At 36.0% G+C, this 15,545-nt stretch overlaps 1 protein-coding gene across 14 annotated transcripts in view; it reads right to left on the bottom strand.

The window, feature by feature from the left end:
• BCAS3 (BCAS3 microtubule associated cell migration factor) overlaps nucleotides 1-15,545 on the bottom strand; it is a 373,812-nt gene that overhangs the window by 270,679 nt on the left and 87,588 nt on the right. For all 14 annotated transcript variants that reach the window (XM_075168423.1, XM_075168422.1, XM_075168417.1 and 11 more), the window contains one exon: nucleotides 14,953-15,046. In XM_075168423.1, the coding sequence (XP_075024524.1) occupies nucleotides 14,953-15,046 (94 nt within the window). The remainder of the gene's footprint in view (nucleotides 1-14,952; nucleotides 15,047-15,545) is intronic.

Here is a 15,545-nt window from a genome sequence, read left to right as displayed (position 1 = left end):
CCCATATGCTTCTTCACTATATTCAGCATTATATTAAAATTAACCTTATTTACCTGCAAATTCGATAAATTTTAACAAAATGTAAAATTTCTATAAAAATATGATCATGAAAAGGTGACTAAAGAACCATCCTTCGATAAACTGTGACATTTTCTGCAGTAGCACAGAAAGCAACCATGGATAATATTAGATTAAGCATTAAAAACGTACAATTGTCCTAAAGAAACTAAGACCCTAATATTTCCTTTCTCTTAAAAGTGAGGAATAGGAGACTACAAAAATTACTGGAACTGTTAGAAAAGTTACGGAAACAGGATATACTGAAAAAGATAGGAGGCCTAAGACCGTCCTTCTCAAGGCCTCATATCAAAGGAAGACTTTTTTGGTAGCAATAAAAAAAGCTTATAAATGGCACATAGATAGAAATCAATTATTTATATATGACTTCTGTTTGCAGCAAAAGGTAGGTGATGAAGCACAATGATTTAACCGCACTCCTCCAGCAGTACAAGACCTTATTTGCACAATAATGATAGAGAAATTATCTTCTTCCTATCTTCTCCCCCCTCCTCAAATATCAGACCTTCGGAAGAGGAAACGGGCTCTATTCAAACCTGCTAGGAACGTCTACCACTAACTACTACTTAATACTGATTTGGGGATAAATTCCTTCAGAGATAATAGGTTAAATGCTTAGATTAGAATAAATACAAATCTGGAAGTTTTCTAAAAAGTTAAGTAGCAATGGATTTAAGCTATTGAATTCATATATTTCTGAAATTTAAAAACAGGAGAATTAATGCACTGCAAATCACCATATTTGCCCTCCTTTAAATACATTTCTTCCACGCAAATGACATGATGTTATATAGGCTGATTACAGGATTTCATATGCATTTCTCCTCAGTTTCAAGGTCCTGTTCAATGTGCTTCCAGGGTTAAACTCACAGCAAACAAAGTGTGATTTTATTTAAGACTTTTTAAACAATACTTTTATTTAAACCGTAGCTATCTGAAATGTAGTAATTATTTAACAGAGAATTTAAATTATCAAGAATTTCCTAAATTTTCAGTAGATCCTAAAGTCTTCCACCTTCAGGTAGGAAATGCTCTAGAATTAGGTGAGTATTTCTATAAAATGAAAATTAGTTTCCTGCAGTGAGGCCTTTAAGAAGAAAAAAAAGAAGAGTGTAAATAAATGGAATTAAAAAGTACAGAAGAGAACAGCATTGAAATAATTTCACGAAGCGGGCATTCTCATTGATGCCAGCCTGGCTAATCACGAAAAAGAGACAATTTTTTTGCCATCATTCAAAGCATACTTCGTGTCAAAACAGACTAGATTTACTCTTTTGATGCCAAAAAATTCCACTGCTCACACCTTCCCTTCACAAACAAACCATAAAGCAATGCTAGCAAGCTATAGATCGTGAATTATTTCTCACCTTCTGGCCCAGCATCTATGGTATAGAGTCACAATCTTTGTAATTGCCACTCATCGAATATGATGCCATTACGTTACTTTTAATACATTTGTCTTCAAAGGCAACAATTCAAGTTGAAAAACAAAAGTCAAAATAAACAGAGAAAAGGCAAATGATTATTCTGTCATTAAATAATTACAGCTCATTTTACTCTAGATGACACATCCAGGAGGGTGATGTTCCAGAACGAGATTAATCTTGCGAACTAGAGAAGAAAGTTGCAGTCACTACAAAAGTCCAAGCACAGAGGAAGTGCTGGTTGCAGCCATATCAGTGCTGCAATAAATTAGCTTATACAGCACTTAGTATTATAAAAGAAATCCCCAAACCTTAACTAATCTACATGTTTAATAAAAGACTGATTGTACACCGTAGGTAGGAAAAACAGAAAAAAAAAATTCTGTTAATCTGTGAGGCACTATCAGTGCTTCCCAACAACCAAATAAGGTATTTTTCTGCCCACTTGCTCTGATCAATGGGAAAAACTTCTGCAGAGACATTCCAATTTAAAGCTCTTTAACTATTAACTCAAGGCCACCATCACATTTCAATATAGAACATTTAAATAATCAGAGGAATTTCAGGTCCATTAAAGGTGCAGTCAGGCATCCAAAGGGGTATACAGTTTAATCTGTTTTACTGCTGGTCCACCATTAATTTTCTCATTATTAATGGATGGAAAAGCTCTTTTGTAGCCAAGGCAGCATAATTATTTAAAATTTTAGATGTGTTGCACTTCACAGCTCTCAGCTGCTAAGCTGGCAGGAGTAACACTTCTGGAAAGCAGATCATTTATTTACCACATTTAAAAGAAAAAAACCCAGATATTTATAAAACAGCAGCACTTTTTAGCTATTTACTAATTGAGTATCTCATTTGAAAAGTTTCTGCCTTTGACATTAAAATTACCATAATTAAACAACAACCACAAAAATCAAAGTACAAAAATGAACTGAATTTGACATGTCATTTACTGGTTTCAGCACTGGACTAAGAATCGGGGATCCTGTGTAATATTCTTCTCTGGCACTGAGTTACTGCGTGACCTTGAGTGAGTAACAGCTTCTCAATCCTTCAATTTTCCTAAAATTAGCTTTTAGTCCCTAATGTTACAAGTTCGAAGTTCTTACAGTTCATTTTCAACACACCCTTCTTTTCAACCTGTCCTCTTCTAATAAACGGGTTTGAAATTGTACCCATAGCTTTGATTTCTGCTCTTTGTTTTCTATACTGTTTGCAAACTTCTTTTCTATCCCCTCTCCCTCGCACTGCTGGAATTATGCCACTATTCATTCAGTCAACTACCACAGCTTGAAAAGTGTCCCACTTCTTGTTCACTGAGAACTCCTTTCTTCCTCTCTAAACCTATTTCTTTCGAATCTTTCTTACTACCTTGCCCTTAACTCCATAAGAATCAAGTCTGACATCCTATATCTTTCCTGTCTTATGTAGAAGCTATCTTGGTCCAAGAACGCATCCTATTCTGAACTTGCAAGGCAGCTGTATGAATTTACACTTCTCTACTCGACATATGTATGTAATATATATTTACTTATGTATATTAGAATGTACCTCCCTCATCCCACCAATTTAAAGGTTGGTGCTACTGCCAAGTTGAAGGTGTACTTAGCTACAGCTACAGTAATGTTTTACTCAATTATAGTATTTCCAGTTTGTTTTTAAGGGCTTGTACTGAAAAATACTGCATCTTTTGCTCCCCCTAGAAAGGTAAGAAGCCACAACAGAATCCTGTAGCTGGCAAACACTTCTATGAATACATTTAAGACGTGTAGAGAAAAGCTTTTATTGAAAAACGTTGTCCCAAGAGAAGACCACCACTAAGTTTTTGTAACTAAATGTCCTTTTCAGAGGCTGTAAGTCGAGTTACTTGCCTTAAATTGGCAACTGAAGCACAACCTCTAAAAAAATTCAAATACAGGATAATTCTCATCTTTCCTGGCTACCCACAGCCACCTACTGGATTTTTTGTAGATACAGATCTTGGCAATGAAGCCTTCCCTCCCCAGCCTAACTGAGAAACAAGGCACAAACCTTATAGCAGTAATGAATGATTAGGAATTAAACAAATTTCAAATAGATGTGCAAGGTTCTACTCTTAACCAGATTCCCAAACCAAATACAAGTAATAGATATATTTACACATATGCTCCCAGTAACAAGGAATAAAAGCAAAGAAATGAAAGCTCTGCTGCTCATCAGCAGTGTCTAACGCTATGCTCCAAGTCCAAAGTGGCTAGTTCCAGATCAACAGCAAAAGTGAAAATCTGAAACTGGGAGGTCCTGCAGTCATATAATAAGTTACTGGCTTGTGCTATTACAGTTACTATGCAACTATGACTTTTTGAAGGAATTCATGTCAAAGGCTGTGCCAAATCACCATACAAGAGAGAAAGGAGACGGCACATGCATCTGAACGGCAGCCTGCTATAACCACGGTGCCCGTAGCGCCTGGACTACCTCCTTTGAAAACCCTGGCAGGACAGACGTTAGAAACCCCGTATGGAGAACAGGAGGCTATGACCAGTTCAGATTTCACCAATTATCACAGGTGAAAAAGAGGAATTAAGACCCAAGTACTGCTTGTCTCAGTAGCTCAGCCTAACTTCCAAAATTTTTCCTTACATCAGTCTGCGTAACTTGAGGCTTCTATAGAAAGTGGAACTACAGAGGAAAAGCAGCACTGCAGTTCACATTGAAGATGGACAAAACAGTAAGAGATCTCCTGGCATCCTCCAAAATCAAACTCTGTATTTGAATATAGAGTCTGTCAGAATTAGCGGACATGTCTAAAATTAGGGCCAATGTCTTAGTTTATCTATAAATTGTGAAAATGACATATATATATATATATATGTATGTATGTTTTCACATTTCACTTATTCACACATATGCATCCTTAAGACCTTGTGACCAAAGACCATTACACTAATCAGTATGAAGCCTGCAAAGAACCCTTTTGTGTAAAGGTTAAAAACAACAGATAAGTTAGTCCTGTGAGGGTCCGATTTATATACTTTATCTTCAGCAAAGCGTAGCCTGGTTCTGTTTCCCAGGATAAGCCAAAAGTTGTTCTTTCCTTGTGTAAGACTATCCCAATTCAATGGCACAGAACAATACATAAAATCAAAGGAAATACAGCCGTGTGATTAGTTGCCACAGTGGATAGCTGGCATCCCTCTAAATGTTTGTAAGGACTGGTGCCAGCTTTAAGAACAAAAATTAACTGTCTCAAATTTCTATAAGGGCTGAGAAGTAAGTATCTCAGCAACCTGGCAGAAACACAGCATGCTGCCTGGAAAAATGCTACCAGAGTTCAACTGGAGGCGGGGGATTTTACTTCAGACACCGAGGTTATTCACCCTAACACCCACTTACAGAACTGCTGCATCAATCCAGCAGCCAGAAAGCGTGGAGATTTCTCAGTTTTGTAAAGCACATTCTCTTCTTGCCTCACCGCCACTGACTCCACCACAACCCTGACTGAGACCATTTATGCCACTAAAACATACACATCAACTGCAACAGTTAACAAATGGCATTTCTACCTAATTTTCATAGGAAATTCTCCTTCTGCAGCATATAGCAAGGCGTAGTCCAGTGTAAAATACAAGTAGCCTGTAACTTCCCTTCTGTCTTATGAAGCTGGTGGTGTTAAAAAAAACAAAGGAGGGGGCAAAAAAAAAACCAAACCAAACCAAAAGCTAGTGTTGCCTGGGAGGGAAGGCAGCACATACGCATACAGCACAGGCTGCCTGCGTGCATTCCTGCAGCACCCTTCATTTGTGGGACTGCTGTTAAAACTGTGATCCCACAACGCGTATGTCAGGGAGAGCAAATGATATAAAACATACCCTCCTTTGCAAGCTAGAGAGCATCTGGCCTTTCCTCCCCTCTATAGGGAGAGGAGAAAGAAACTTATTGACCCATGCACTAGATAAATGAACAGACTATCCATTAACAAGTGAATTGCACAGAATGAAATTATGTTAGAGACAATAAAATGAATATGACTTTAAAGTGTTCATTAAAACTGTCACCAACCATCTAAAATTTAACCTAAAAACCACAGCTATCATCCATATATCATACAAGAAGCTTGCCAAAAAACACAATTAACCTGTGCAATGATCAATAATTTTGACATACAGTAAATTTTGCTTTTAATTGGAATACCTAACAACTGATTATAAAATATTCTCCTAGACATGGAAAGAAAAGAAACCAGTCACACATTTGTTAGCTAAGAACTTTTGTGTCGGAGAACATCTAGATATCAGTGATAAAAATCTCCTGAACTAGAAAGCACTTTCTTAGGCAACAAACAGAATTTTTACAATCACAAAATACACTATTTCCATTTTAAAAATTAATTGTATCAGTATCTTCACTGTTTTTATTGGAATCAAAATCTCAAACACGGAAAGTAAAAACCGTGATTTATTAGTCATGCCTTGATACACAACTCAACTTCCTTTTCTCTTTCAGTATCTCTAGGAAAAGGCAGCCTTTGGGTCAAACGCGCATTTATTTGTTGTGTCAAATCTAGTCCAATCAATAACTCAAGTTAACCTAAAAAAGAGTATTCATCTTTGTGCTTCATATTTCTATAAATCCTAGAAAATCCCAATTTTATGACCCTAAACCATACCAAATAAACAGAATCCATGTGTCAGCTGCAACACTGACTCCAAATACTGAGATGTAAGTTCCTTTTCCAGCTAATCTTCTCAAAAATTCTGTCCCACAAGAGCCACATTTTGTAGACAAGAGATACTACTGTAGGCAATATATTTTTGCCTTAAAAAAATAATAAAGGAACAGACAGAATTAAAAAACCAGGGGCTTGGTTATTTCCAGGACTGTTGATAACATTTGCTATAGCGAGATGAGCAGCTGGTCTAGATTCAAAGGCTGAACCAACTGTTTCCTGTCACATTTAACAGCCCAGCATCATTTAAAGTCTCCGTATTAGGAGGAAGGTGAAAAGAAATTCTGTAACTTCTATCACAGTGTAATCTGTATTAAACTCTTGATCTATGTAACTTTCAAAATCCAAACAATTTACTTTTTATCTTCTTTGAAATACTAGTAAGAAATGTCTATATATTAAAAATGCATACATTTCACATTTAAATAAAAAGTTAAAATAAAAAAATGAGACTTTTAGCTTCACTGTTTATAAAACTTAATTAAGCTTGGCGTGTCTATAAAATTTTCTGTTTTCCTAGAGGGTGGAGGGGAAACTTACAGTTTATAATGAAATTTGGCGAATAGAAATGGTAAATATAAGGTAAAAACCTATCTATCTGGAACTGATTTCTGAAACACTGATCTTATTTCCTTCCTTATGGATTCTATTTTTATTGTATTATCTATGGCTGTTCAGAACCTGCACAAGTGTGGACAACAATGTATTTAACAACTAATATTCAGCTTTAGCACAAATAAAACGTCTATAATTCGCTTTTAAATGTGGTGAAGTTAAGACAATTTACTAAAATAAAACTACAGCCCCATAGACTCTAAAATCACTCTTAAAAGCATGTATAACAATTTCTATAGTATGAATAGATGTGTATAATTTACACACAAGTTGGTTTTAATTATCACAGTTCATAAAGGCCTTTATACCTTAGATCTGTCAAAATGAAGAGAGGAATTCTGTTAGTTTTTAACATGGTAAAAATCTATAAAAGGATCCTCCCTTCTGGCCTCCTAAAACTAAGGTCCTTTAAGCATGTCCAGTTTGCTGAAAGAACTAAAAAGCAGATTCCAGGATGCTTATCAGTTGTGTGATTTACAGACATCATACTTTGAAAAGTCTCACCAATCGTGACTCCGTTTCAAGTCTGAAGGGACTACCTCACACCACCCATATCGAGTCTTGTCCAACTCGCAGGACTAAGCCGTAGCGCTCCCTGCCAACATCATAAATGCTGCCATTAAAATATTTGTTTTAATTCTGACCTCAGAGTCACAGCTAATAAACAAGAAAGGCAATGAGAAATTGAAAAACAAACTAAATGCAGCTGTTGGACTGGACGTTTCACAACTGTGTTTAACTGCATCCTTTAATTTCACTTCTATGAATAGAAGCCATACACCACAGCTTGCATGCCAGCTAGTCAACCAAGCAGTATTTTCTTTTGAGTTCATTTTGCAGTGTTATTCCGTCATGTAAATTTTACTGTATTTTTAACTTTTCCTTTGAGATGCAGTCTGCAAACAATGGCTAACTATTTGCTGGTGGTTTCTCATTAGAACACGTACTAGCAGTGGATAGCATTTGTATAATTTTTCCATAATCTTCCTCACACACAAGAGGAACAGAATTTTTTTGTGTATGTATAATACATGTTTGTATGTGTGTCAGTCCAGAGCCCATTTAAATATATCCAGTGACCAGATGATTAATGTTTTAGAAACTATGCATTACAAAATCACACGAAAGAACTAGATACAGAGAAGTGAAACATAAAGCTTATGCTATTCCATGGACCTCCCAAAACTGAATCATATATAAAACCAAAAGTATTATTTTTTGATATGTCTTTATAACAATCAATGAAAATACTTTCCCAGAATGCATAGGATTACAAATACTAATTAGGTGGAGAATCAGGAATCTGAACATACTTGAAAGAAATCCATTTAGAAAGGGGAAAAAGAGGCCACATACTTTTAAAATCGTAGCTACAAACAAAGAATCAAATGATTAAAAGTTAGGACAGTAATAAAACCAGAATTTCCAATTTATTTTGGAATATGTTCCTTGAGTATGGAGGAACATACAGATAATTTTATTTTGGAAAAAAATATAGCACATTGGTGTGTTTTTCAAATAGGTAATGATCCTCCCCTTCTCAGTTTTCAGGTTTGGTATGTGGAAAGGTAAGAAATACACCTCACAGCCAAAAACTAAAACACTCTTTCCTTTACGTGTGGGGGGCATATTTTCAATTTTTTAAAAAATAAAAATCAATAACCATTTCTTTTAAACATGTAGAAATTCAACTTCCAAATAATATATACTATTAGAGCTTTATATTGAAATGTCTTTTAAAAAAAAAAAAGAAAAAAGAAAAAAAAAGAATGTCTCCTGAATCACACTGAAGTCAATTCTCCGTACTATCTCAATTCAGGATATTTGCTTCTACAACTTTGCTCCAGTCCCAAGACCTTACATGAAAGTAAAACAGTGAATGCTTTGGACCAATATTAAAAGGAACAGCAATAAACCAGAACATTTGAATGAAGCCATACACAGAAATTTCCCTAACAGATCATGCCAGAGGCCTGTGTAGCCCAGTGTATTTATTGACTTTAACAACAGTGACTAGCAATCATCTCTATGTCTACGATGGAAGAGGGAACAAAGCGAATTAGTTTTAATGGACTACGGCTGACATCAGAATTGGTGAGGTTTTTCCCTCCTTTCTAAATCGCAGCGTCTAATACAACATAATGAAAAACGAGGATGTTTGTATGGTTCCTTCAGTCTCCAGTCTAGACACTCTCTAGTTTAGACTAATCCAGTTTACCATTGAGCAACGGATTCTAATTGGTAACATTTAATCCTCGCCCTTCCCTCTCCCCATTTCCGACCCTGCATACACTTACAATTCCTGACAGACTATCATCAACACGTTAAGAGCTTGGAGGCTTTTCTGTAAACATCTTAAATTAAGTAACCCCCTATGGTGTATTCCTTCCTTTTGTCAACTTCCAAAATTTAGTCCAGGGCACCTTCATCCAGAGTTTACATAATAAGCTCTTGTCGATTTACATTATGTAGCAGACAGGATTCTTCTGCGATGCTATAATGACTATGACATTCTGCAAACAGTTTGTACCTGGGTTTTTTATTATATATAAATATATATAAAAATATTATATACACATAAAAGTTTAAAGCCTCCTAATGACAAATTCTTGCATAATGTTGCATTGACAGAAAAACATCTTAATAACCAAAATTTTTTATTCTGGCTACATTTTAACTATGGTAAAAATTCAGCCATAATAAATACAGACCTTAGTGTCAATCTTGCTGTTTAACATTATATAACAGAAAATTGTTACTGGTTGTACAGTTGTTACTGGTTGTACATAACCGACATTTTTAAATATCTTACATTTATAGCATGGACAAGGCCAAATCACCATTCCAAGAAATGGTGGAAGGCTATGTTGTCCTGTAAGCCACAGTAACAGAGTACATATGTTCATCAAAAAAAGGAAATCATGCAGGTGACATTATCTGCAACTCAGTTCAGCTAACAGCATCCTAGATTATTTTTATGTGGTCAAGATATATTGAATTTAATCTTATAAAGACAGGCTTTCTTCCTGGACCCAACCTAAAGGTATCAAGATTATCTTAAAAACAAAACAAAAACCAAATCAAAACAAAACAAAAAAAACCCCAAAACCCAGGAAAAATATGATGCATAGGTTTGGGAGCATATCTACACAGATGCAGTCTGAAAAATTAATCTGAGTTACCTAATGTGCATTAGTAAACAGCACTAAATTTTTGTCTGGACACTCTGTCCACAGTAAGTTGGCCTTCAGTTCATCCAAAACTGAATATTCAAGCTAAAATAAATCAAGCTAAGTAAAAGCATCCACACAAAAGCTTAATGTGATTTTCATTTAATAAGTGAATTAAAGTAACTGTTCTTAGAGTCTCTTTGTAAATGTAAGCCTCTTGTTTCCACTACATCAATATACATGCCAGAGGTACATTAATAAAGTCCCCAGTCTATTAATATTACTTCACTTCCTTCTATTATTTATTCTCATCTTGAAAAGTTTTATTAAAAGGCTTAAAGTCTTCCTAAAAGTTAGAAGCCGCCTTCCTTTGTTCAGAAATGAAAGCGTGGACGTGGTGCTCTTAAGTCTGTCTGCAGCAGCTGCTTCGCACAGACGATCAGATGGGTGTTCAAATATGAACTAAATATTCTCAGAACACCGCTCAATTCCCTCGCAAAGGTTTCTGTATGCCTAAGGGATGTGACTTCCTTCTTAGACATGGATCCTTCTCGATTAGGGTGAAGAAATATTATTACTCTCCCAATCGACTACAAAACAGCGCTATAATCAAAAGCCATTCGGTGATTGCCATTCAAAAGGCTCTGCGTATCTGCAGCGCCCAGTCTACGGTCTATCAGCCACAGCTCCCTGCAAAATTCATCCACTTTGTTGGTCATTTCCACGCTGCATGAATTATTCTGCTGGCAGGAGCCCATTTCTGGTCATCACCTGCACCGCGGCCCCACAGCTCCTTCCTCTTACATGCCAGTATCCTTGCCACATACTGTGGTGCAAGCATCACTTCACGGGAAGGGGTTGTGGTAAAAAATAAATAAATACCATGTGTATGCATTACTTATTAAGCAAATATACTGCAAAATCAGATCCCTTTTCCAGTTCATATACAGCATCTCTTCCACAGCACTTGGCAATGCTAAATTATTACTACAACATTTATTTAATTTATTCAATATTGGATGGATGTCTAAGAATCAAAACACGAGTGCTTCAGAAGCGGGACCTTATCTTCACGTAAGTCACAAAAGTCACTGGCACATATAGCATTATATAAATAAATCACGATTTTGACATATAATAAAGTGTATAGAAAAACTGTGTCCGTTTCCTATGGAAGAAAAGGATACGTGAAATACTCATATTCTAGCAATTAAAAAAGAAAAAAGAAAACAAGTAACAGTGCCAAGTCACCTGAACTTGAAACTTGGAATCAGATTTATTAACCACACTTCCAAAAACAGAACAAGAACATTATATAGGAAGTGTGCCCACCGGCCAGAAGAAACACTGTCACCAAAGCTGACAACACAACTGGCAAAGAGAACGGATGAAGGAGGCTCACATCATAATTTTTATTTTTACCACTAAAATAAGGACCAAGTTAGCATTTCATGTCTGTTTCCCAAAGATTCAATCAGCAACAAATGGCAAAGGAGTACCAGTTCTTTTTCACTTTTATTGAACTACTACGTATCTTACCTATTAAAATGAAAAATGTTAAGCAGAGAGGCAATAACAATATATGCAGGGCCCCGGCTTTTAGAAATTCCATAGGACTAAGGGATTTTGTAGATGAGATGCCTGGCCACAAATTTTCAGCTGTAGTACAAACACTCTCCTCCCCCACCCTCCCCTCCACCCCTCCAAGAAAAACCCAACAACCCACTCCCCATGGTAAACCATCACAACTTTTTTTTAAAACTAAAATTTGATGTACGCAGGGAAAAAACACAGAGAAAACCTAAACTACCAGGAACTGCAGTTTTTCTCCTTTATGTTTTTTTTTTCTTTCTAATGTTAAACATGATTTGCTATATGTCTTAGACTGAGACTTTTACAGTCTCGCTAAAATCAACTGACTCAGAAGCAAGCTTTTATTAACATAAGGGTCTGGAAGAGGTATACAGGGACATGCTAGGCAGCATTTAAAAACAAAAACCAAAAAACTATGGTGCCCTCAAGTATACTCAGAAATGATACTTCAAGTTTGTTATTTTATTATTCAACCAGATTTTCAGAGTAGCCATAGATCTAATACAAAAAAGCTAACTGTATACCAAGTTTCTTCATTCTTCGAATACCTCAAAAACGGAAAAGAAAAAAAATCAATAGATTTCCCTTGAATTTAAACAAAAGGTAGATCTAATGCCAGCAAAAGTCACTATAGAAATGTCTACACAGCACAATGAAATGCTATGCAGAGACACCCCTACTTGTTCTTTCATGATTTTGCCTTGTAATGCAGCTAATGTAAAAGGCTGCGTGTACAGCAAGCTCTCCTTGCCAACTAATCCAGCTCAGAGCTCCACATAGAGTATTTACCTTGCTGGGAGGAAAAAACAACCCGCAAAGCCTCAAAACCAAAGCAAAACAAAACAAAAAAAAAACACCAACAAAAAAAGACACCCTCCCCAGCAGCAAGAGTCCTGCCAGTGTTTGCAACAGACTTTCAATCAGGCCCATAATAATTTAACATATCTTGGACCCTCTAAGTGCAGTAAAGGATTTCTTCTTGGTTTCAAAAAGAAAAATTAGGGAAAAATATGACTGCCATTTGCTGACATTAGCGAGTCTCTTTACTTCCCATTGGATTGTTTTCTGATAATCCTACAATGAAGTAATATATTACCCCTTCCCAGGAGCTATTCTCACAGTGATACCTGTAAATTCTGTACCGCTATTTTATCACAATTAACTTATCACTAGTAAGCTCCTTGTTCACTATGAAAAGATAAACAGCAGAAACCCCCCCAAATGTATCTTACTGGCAACGGATACCTTTAAAATACAGCTTAAAGTGGCTGTGGCACTGGTTTACTACACAAAAATCATATATATCCATCTTCCATATCCATTGACCTTCAGTTGTTTCCACTGTCAAGGGTGGCTTTGTTTTAGATTTTTTTCAAACACTATCCTATAATTTTTTACAGACCTGAATACCCGCGGAGCTCATGGGCCCTTGGGATGAGACAAGACGAAATTAAGCTATTTGATGAGCCATAGAGAATAAAATAGTTCATTGAAACAGATGAGTGTTCCCTGTTTGCCCTTATAGCGAAAGTTTGCAGTGGCTATGTTCTAGTGCAGCATCACAGACACCGCTTGAAATCATGAGCAAAAGTGGTTTTTCACTACAAGCAGCCAATAGAGGAAGCCAGTATCAAAAGCCTCCTCTTGTTTTGTTCTGCTTTGTAATGAGATCAGATTGATTGGCAATATACCACTATATAATGGATTAAAATGATGTTACTTACAACACTGGCTTCAAACAAAATTCTGCCTTGATGTTAAATAAAGAATACAGAATCCTGTGTTAAGTGCTGCTTTCATACTGTAGGCAGCTGAGGTAATAGTTTTCAACTGTTTTGATATTGCTGTACCCAGAACATGCGGTATGAATCATTACCTTGCTGTGAATCATCCCTCCTGTAGATATCTCATAACACACAAAATTTGCAATCAAAAGTAACACCAATTAGAAAAAGAGTTTTGTCATTAAGTATCTTATTGCACCATTAGATCTAAGGTAACAGTCTGCTATATCATATACAAAGGATTGTAATTTTAGTACCTGAGCAAACCAGAAGAACTTGATTATAATACAAGTAATCCAATGATATGCAAATATATCCTTCAATTTAAAAAATAACAAGTTAATTTGCTTTGGTGTAAACATTCTGTTTCCCTTAAATTTATACAATCATAAAAACTGTCTTAAGGAGGCATTTAATTAATATCTATAAAGCATTCTAATTTAAGCAACTGTATTTATTTCACTTAATTAGCATTGCTCAACTCTAGGTATTATCTTTCTACCACAGTACCAAGGAAAAATATTACTATTCTCAAATTGGCATAGTTGATTCTCAGTTAAATGCATGGAGTTCCACAAAAAATTCTCATAAGTATCAGAAGAAAATTCAGCCAGATGAGAATACAGTTTTTTATGTCAAAAACTCACAGTGAAAATGCTATGAACTGCACATCATTATTAAAGACTTCTGACATAACAGATGGGATGTCAGAATAAGACCAACTGGTCAGTAAAAGTGAAAACATAAATGACAGACATTTAGTTTTATTCTTTGAAATGTGGCTTCATCCCCAAGATCTTCTTTTGCTACATTTCAGAAACCGTTAATTTAGGCAAGTGGAAGCTGTTGATTCACTGGCCATTTCACTGGTTACTACTGAAATCAACAAAACATTTTTTTCTTGCTGCCTATAGGTAGAATAATAGGCATGTTAATTGTCAAATGAATAAGATTTATTAACAGACAAGATTTGTACTAATCTCTGCTGCCCACAGTCATTGTTCATTTATAAGGAGGAAGGAGAGGAATAGATACTTCTGAAGAGTTTCTTAAAAATATTTTCAGATTATAGTTGATTTCACTCAGAAGGAGAGGGTAGAATTGCAAACTCTTCATCAACAAAACACAGAATGGCACTGTCAGTTACTTTAAAAAACAGTGCCAGTGAAATGACTCATTTTATTTACATATTTATGGAGGAGTACAATTTAATACATGTGCTGATCCTCTGGATACCTGCATATCACAACATCTGGATACCTGGGGCTGGCAAGATACCCGAAAGAAAAGAATTCCTTAGTACTTCTGCTACATCTGAAATGGTAGACTGCATCTTCTCACATATACCATAGTATAACTGTTGCTTAAGTTTGAAGTTTCCAGACAAGACAAATTAAGCAGTGTATGACACATTCAACACTCAGAGGAGGTCAAAAGTCCTAGTAGCAGTGAGTAGATATTTGCACGTATCACAATGGTATTTGCAATTCCTCCAAAGCAATGGAACACATACCTATGACATTTTACTGTCTTCATCTTGTCTACAATTGCCACATTAAAACAGTAAAATAACTTACCACTAGGATTAAAAGCCATGCAGCAAATAGGCTTTTCATGTGCAGGGAAGTGGGCCACAATACCATCACTATCAGAGTCCTCACTGACAAGTACCTGCATAATATTAATAGAGACAAAGGAAGGTTAGGAAATAAAAATCCACCTAAGAGAAAACACCAACTTACTGACACAGGAATTGTTTTGTAAGATATACACAGTGGTATGAATTAGAAATAAAACTGCATGTGAACTAAACACAAGCAATCTTCTGTATTTTTTTCAGATAAAGACAAGAAACGCTCAAATGTCTATTAACTAGACAAATGCTACTATTAACTAGAAAGGATTATGCACTTTATACCCTATTTATTTATCCTATTCAAATAAGGCAAAATGGAAGAGTATTACTGTTTTGCTACATGAGGTATTAATGGCTGCATAGAAGCTTATTACAGAAGAAGCCTGTATGCAGTGCACCAGGGAGCTACATTTAAGGTTTCCATTGCCGTTGGCTGCAGCAAGGGTTGTGACCTCGCCATACGTCTATAATCGAGAGGGCCTATTACTCTTAAATTTGTGACAGGAGCTCTCCTGCTCATTCAGCTCTCCTGTG

The sequence above is a fragment of the Calonectris borealis genome, chromosome 19, assembly GCF_964195595.1.
Source record: "Calonectris borealis chromosome 19, bCalBor7.hap1.2, whole genome shotgun sequence".
In the NCBI taxonomy this organism is placed as follows: domain Eukaryota; kingdom Metazoa; phylum Chordata; class Aves; order Procellariiformes; family Procellariidae; genus Calonectris; species Calonectris borealis.
This window is presented reverse-complemented; position numbering and strand designations above follow the sequence as displayed.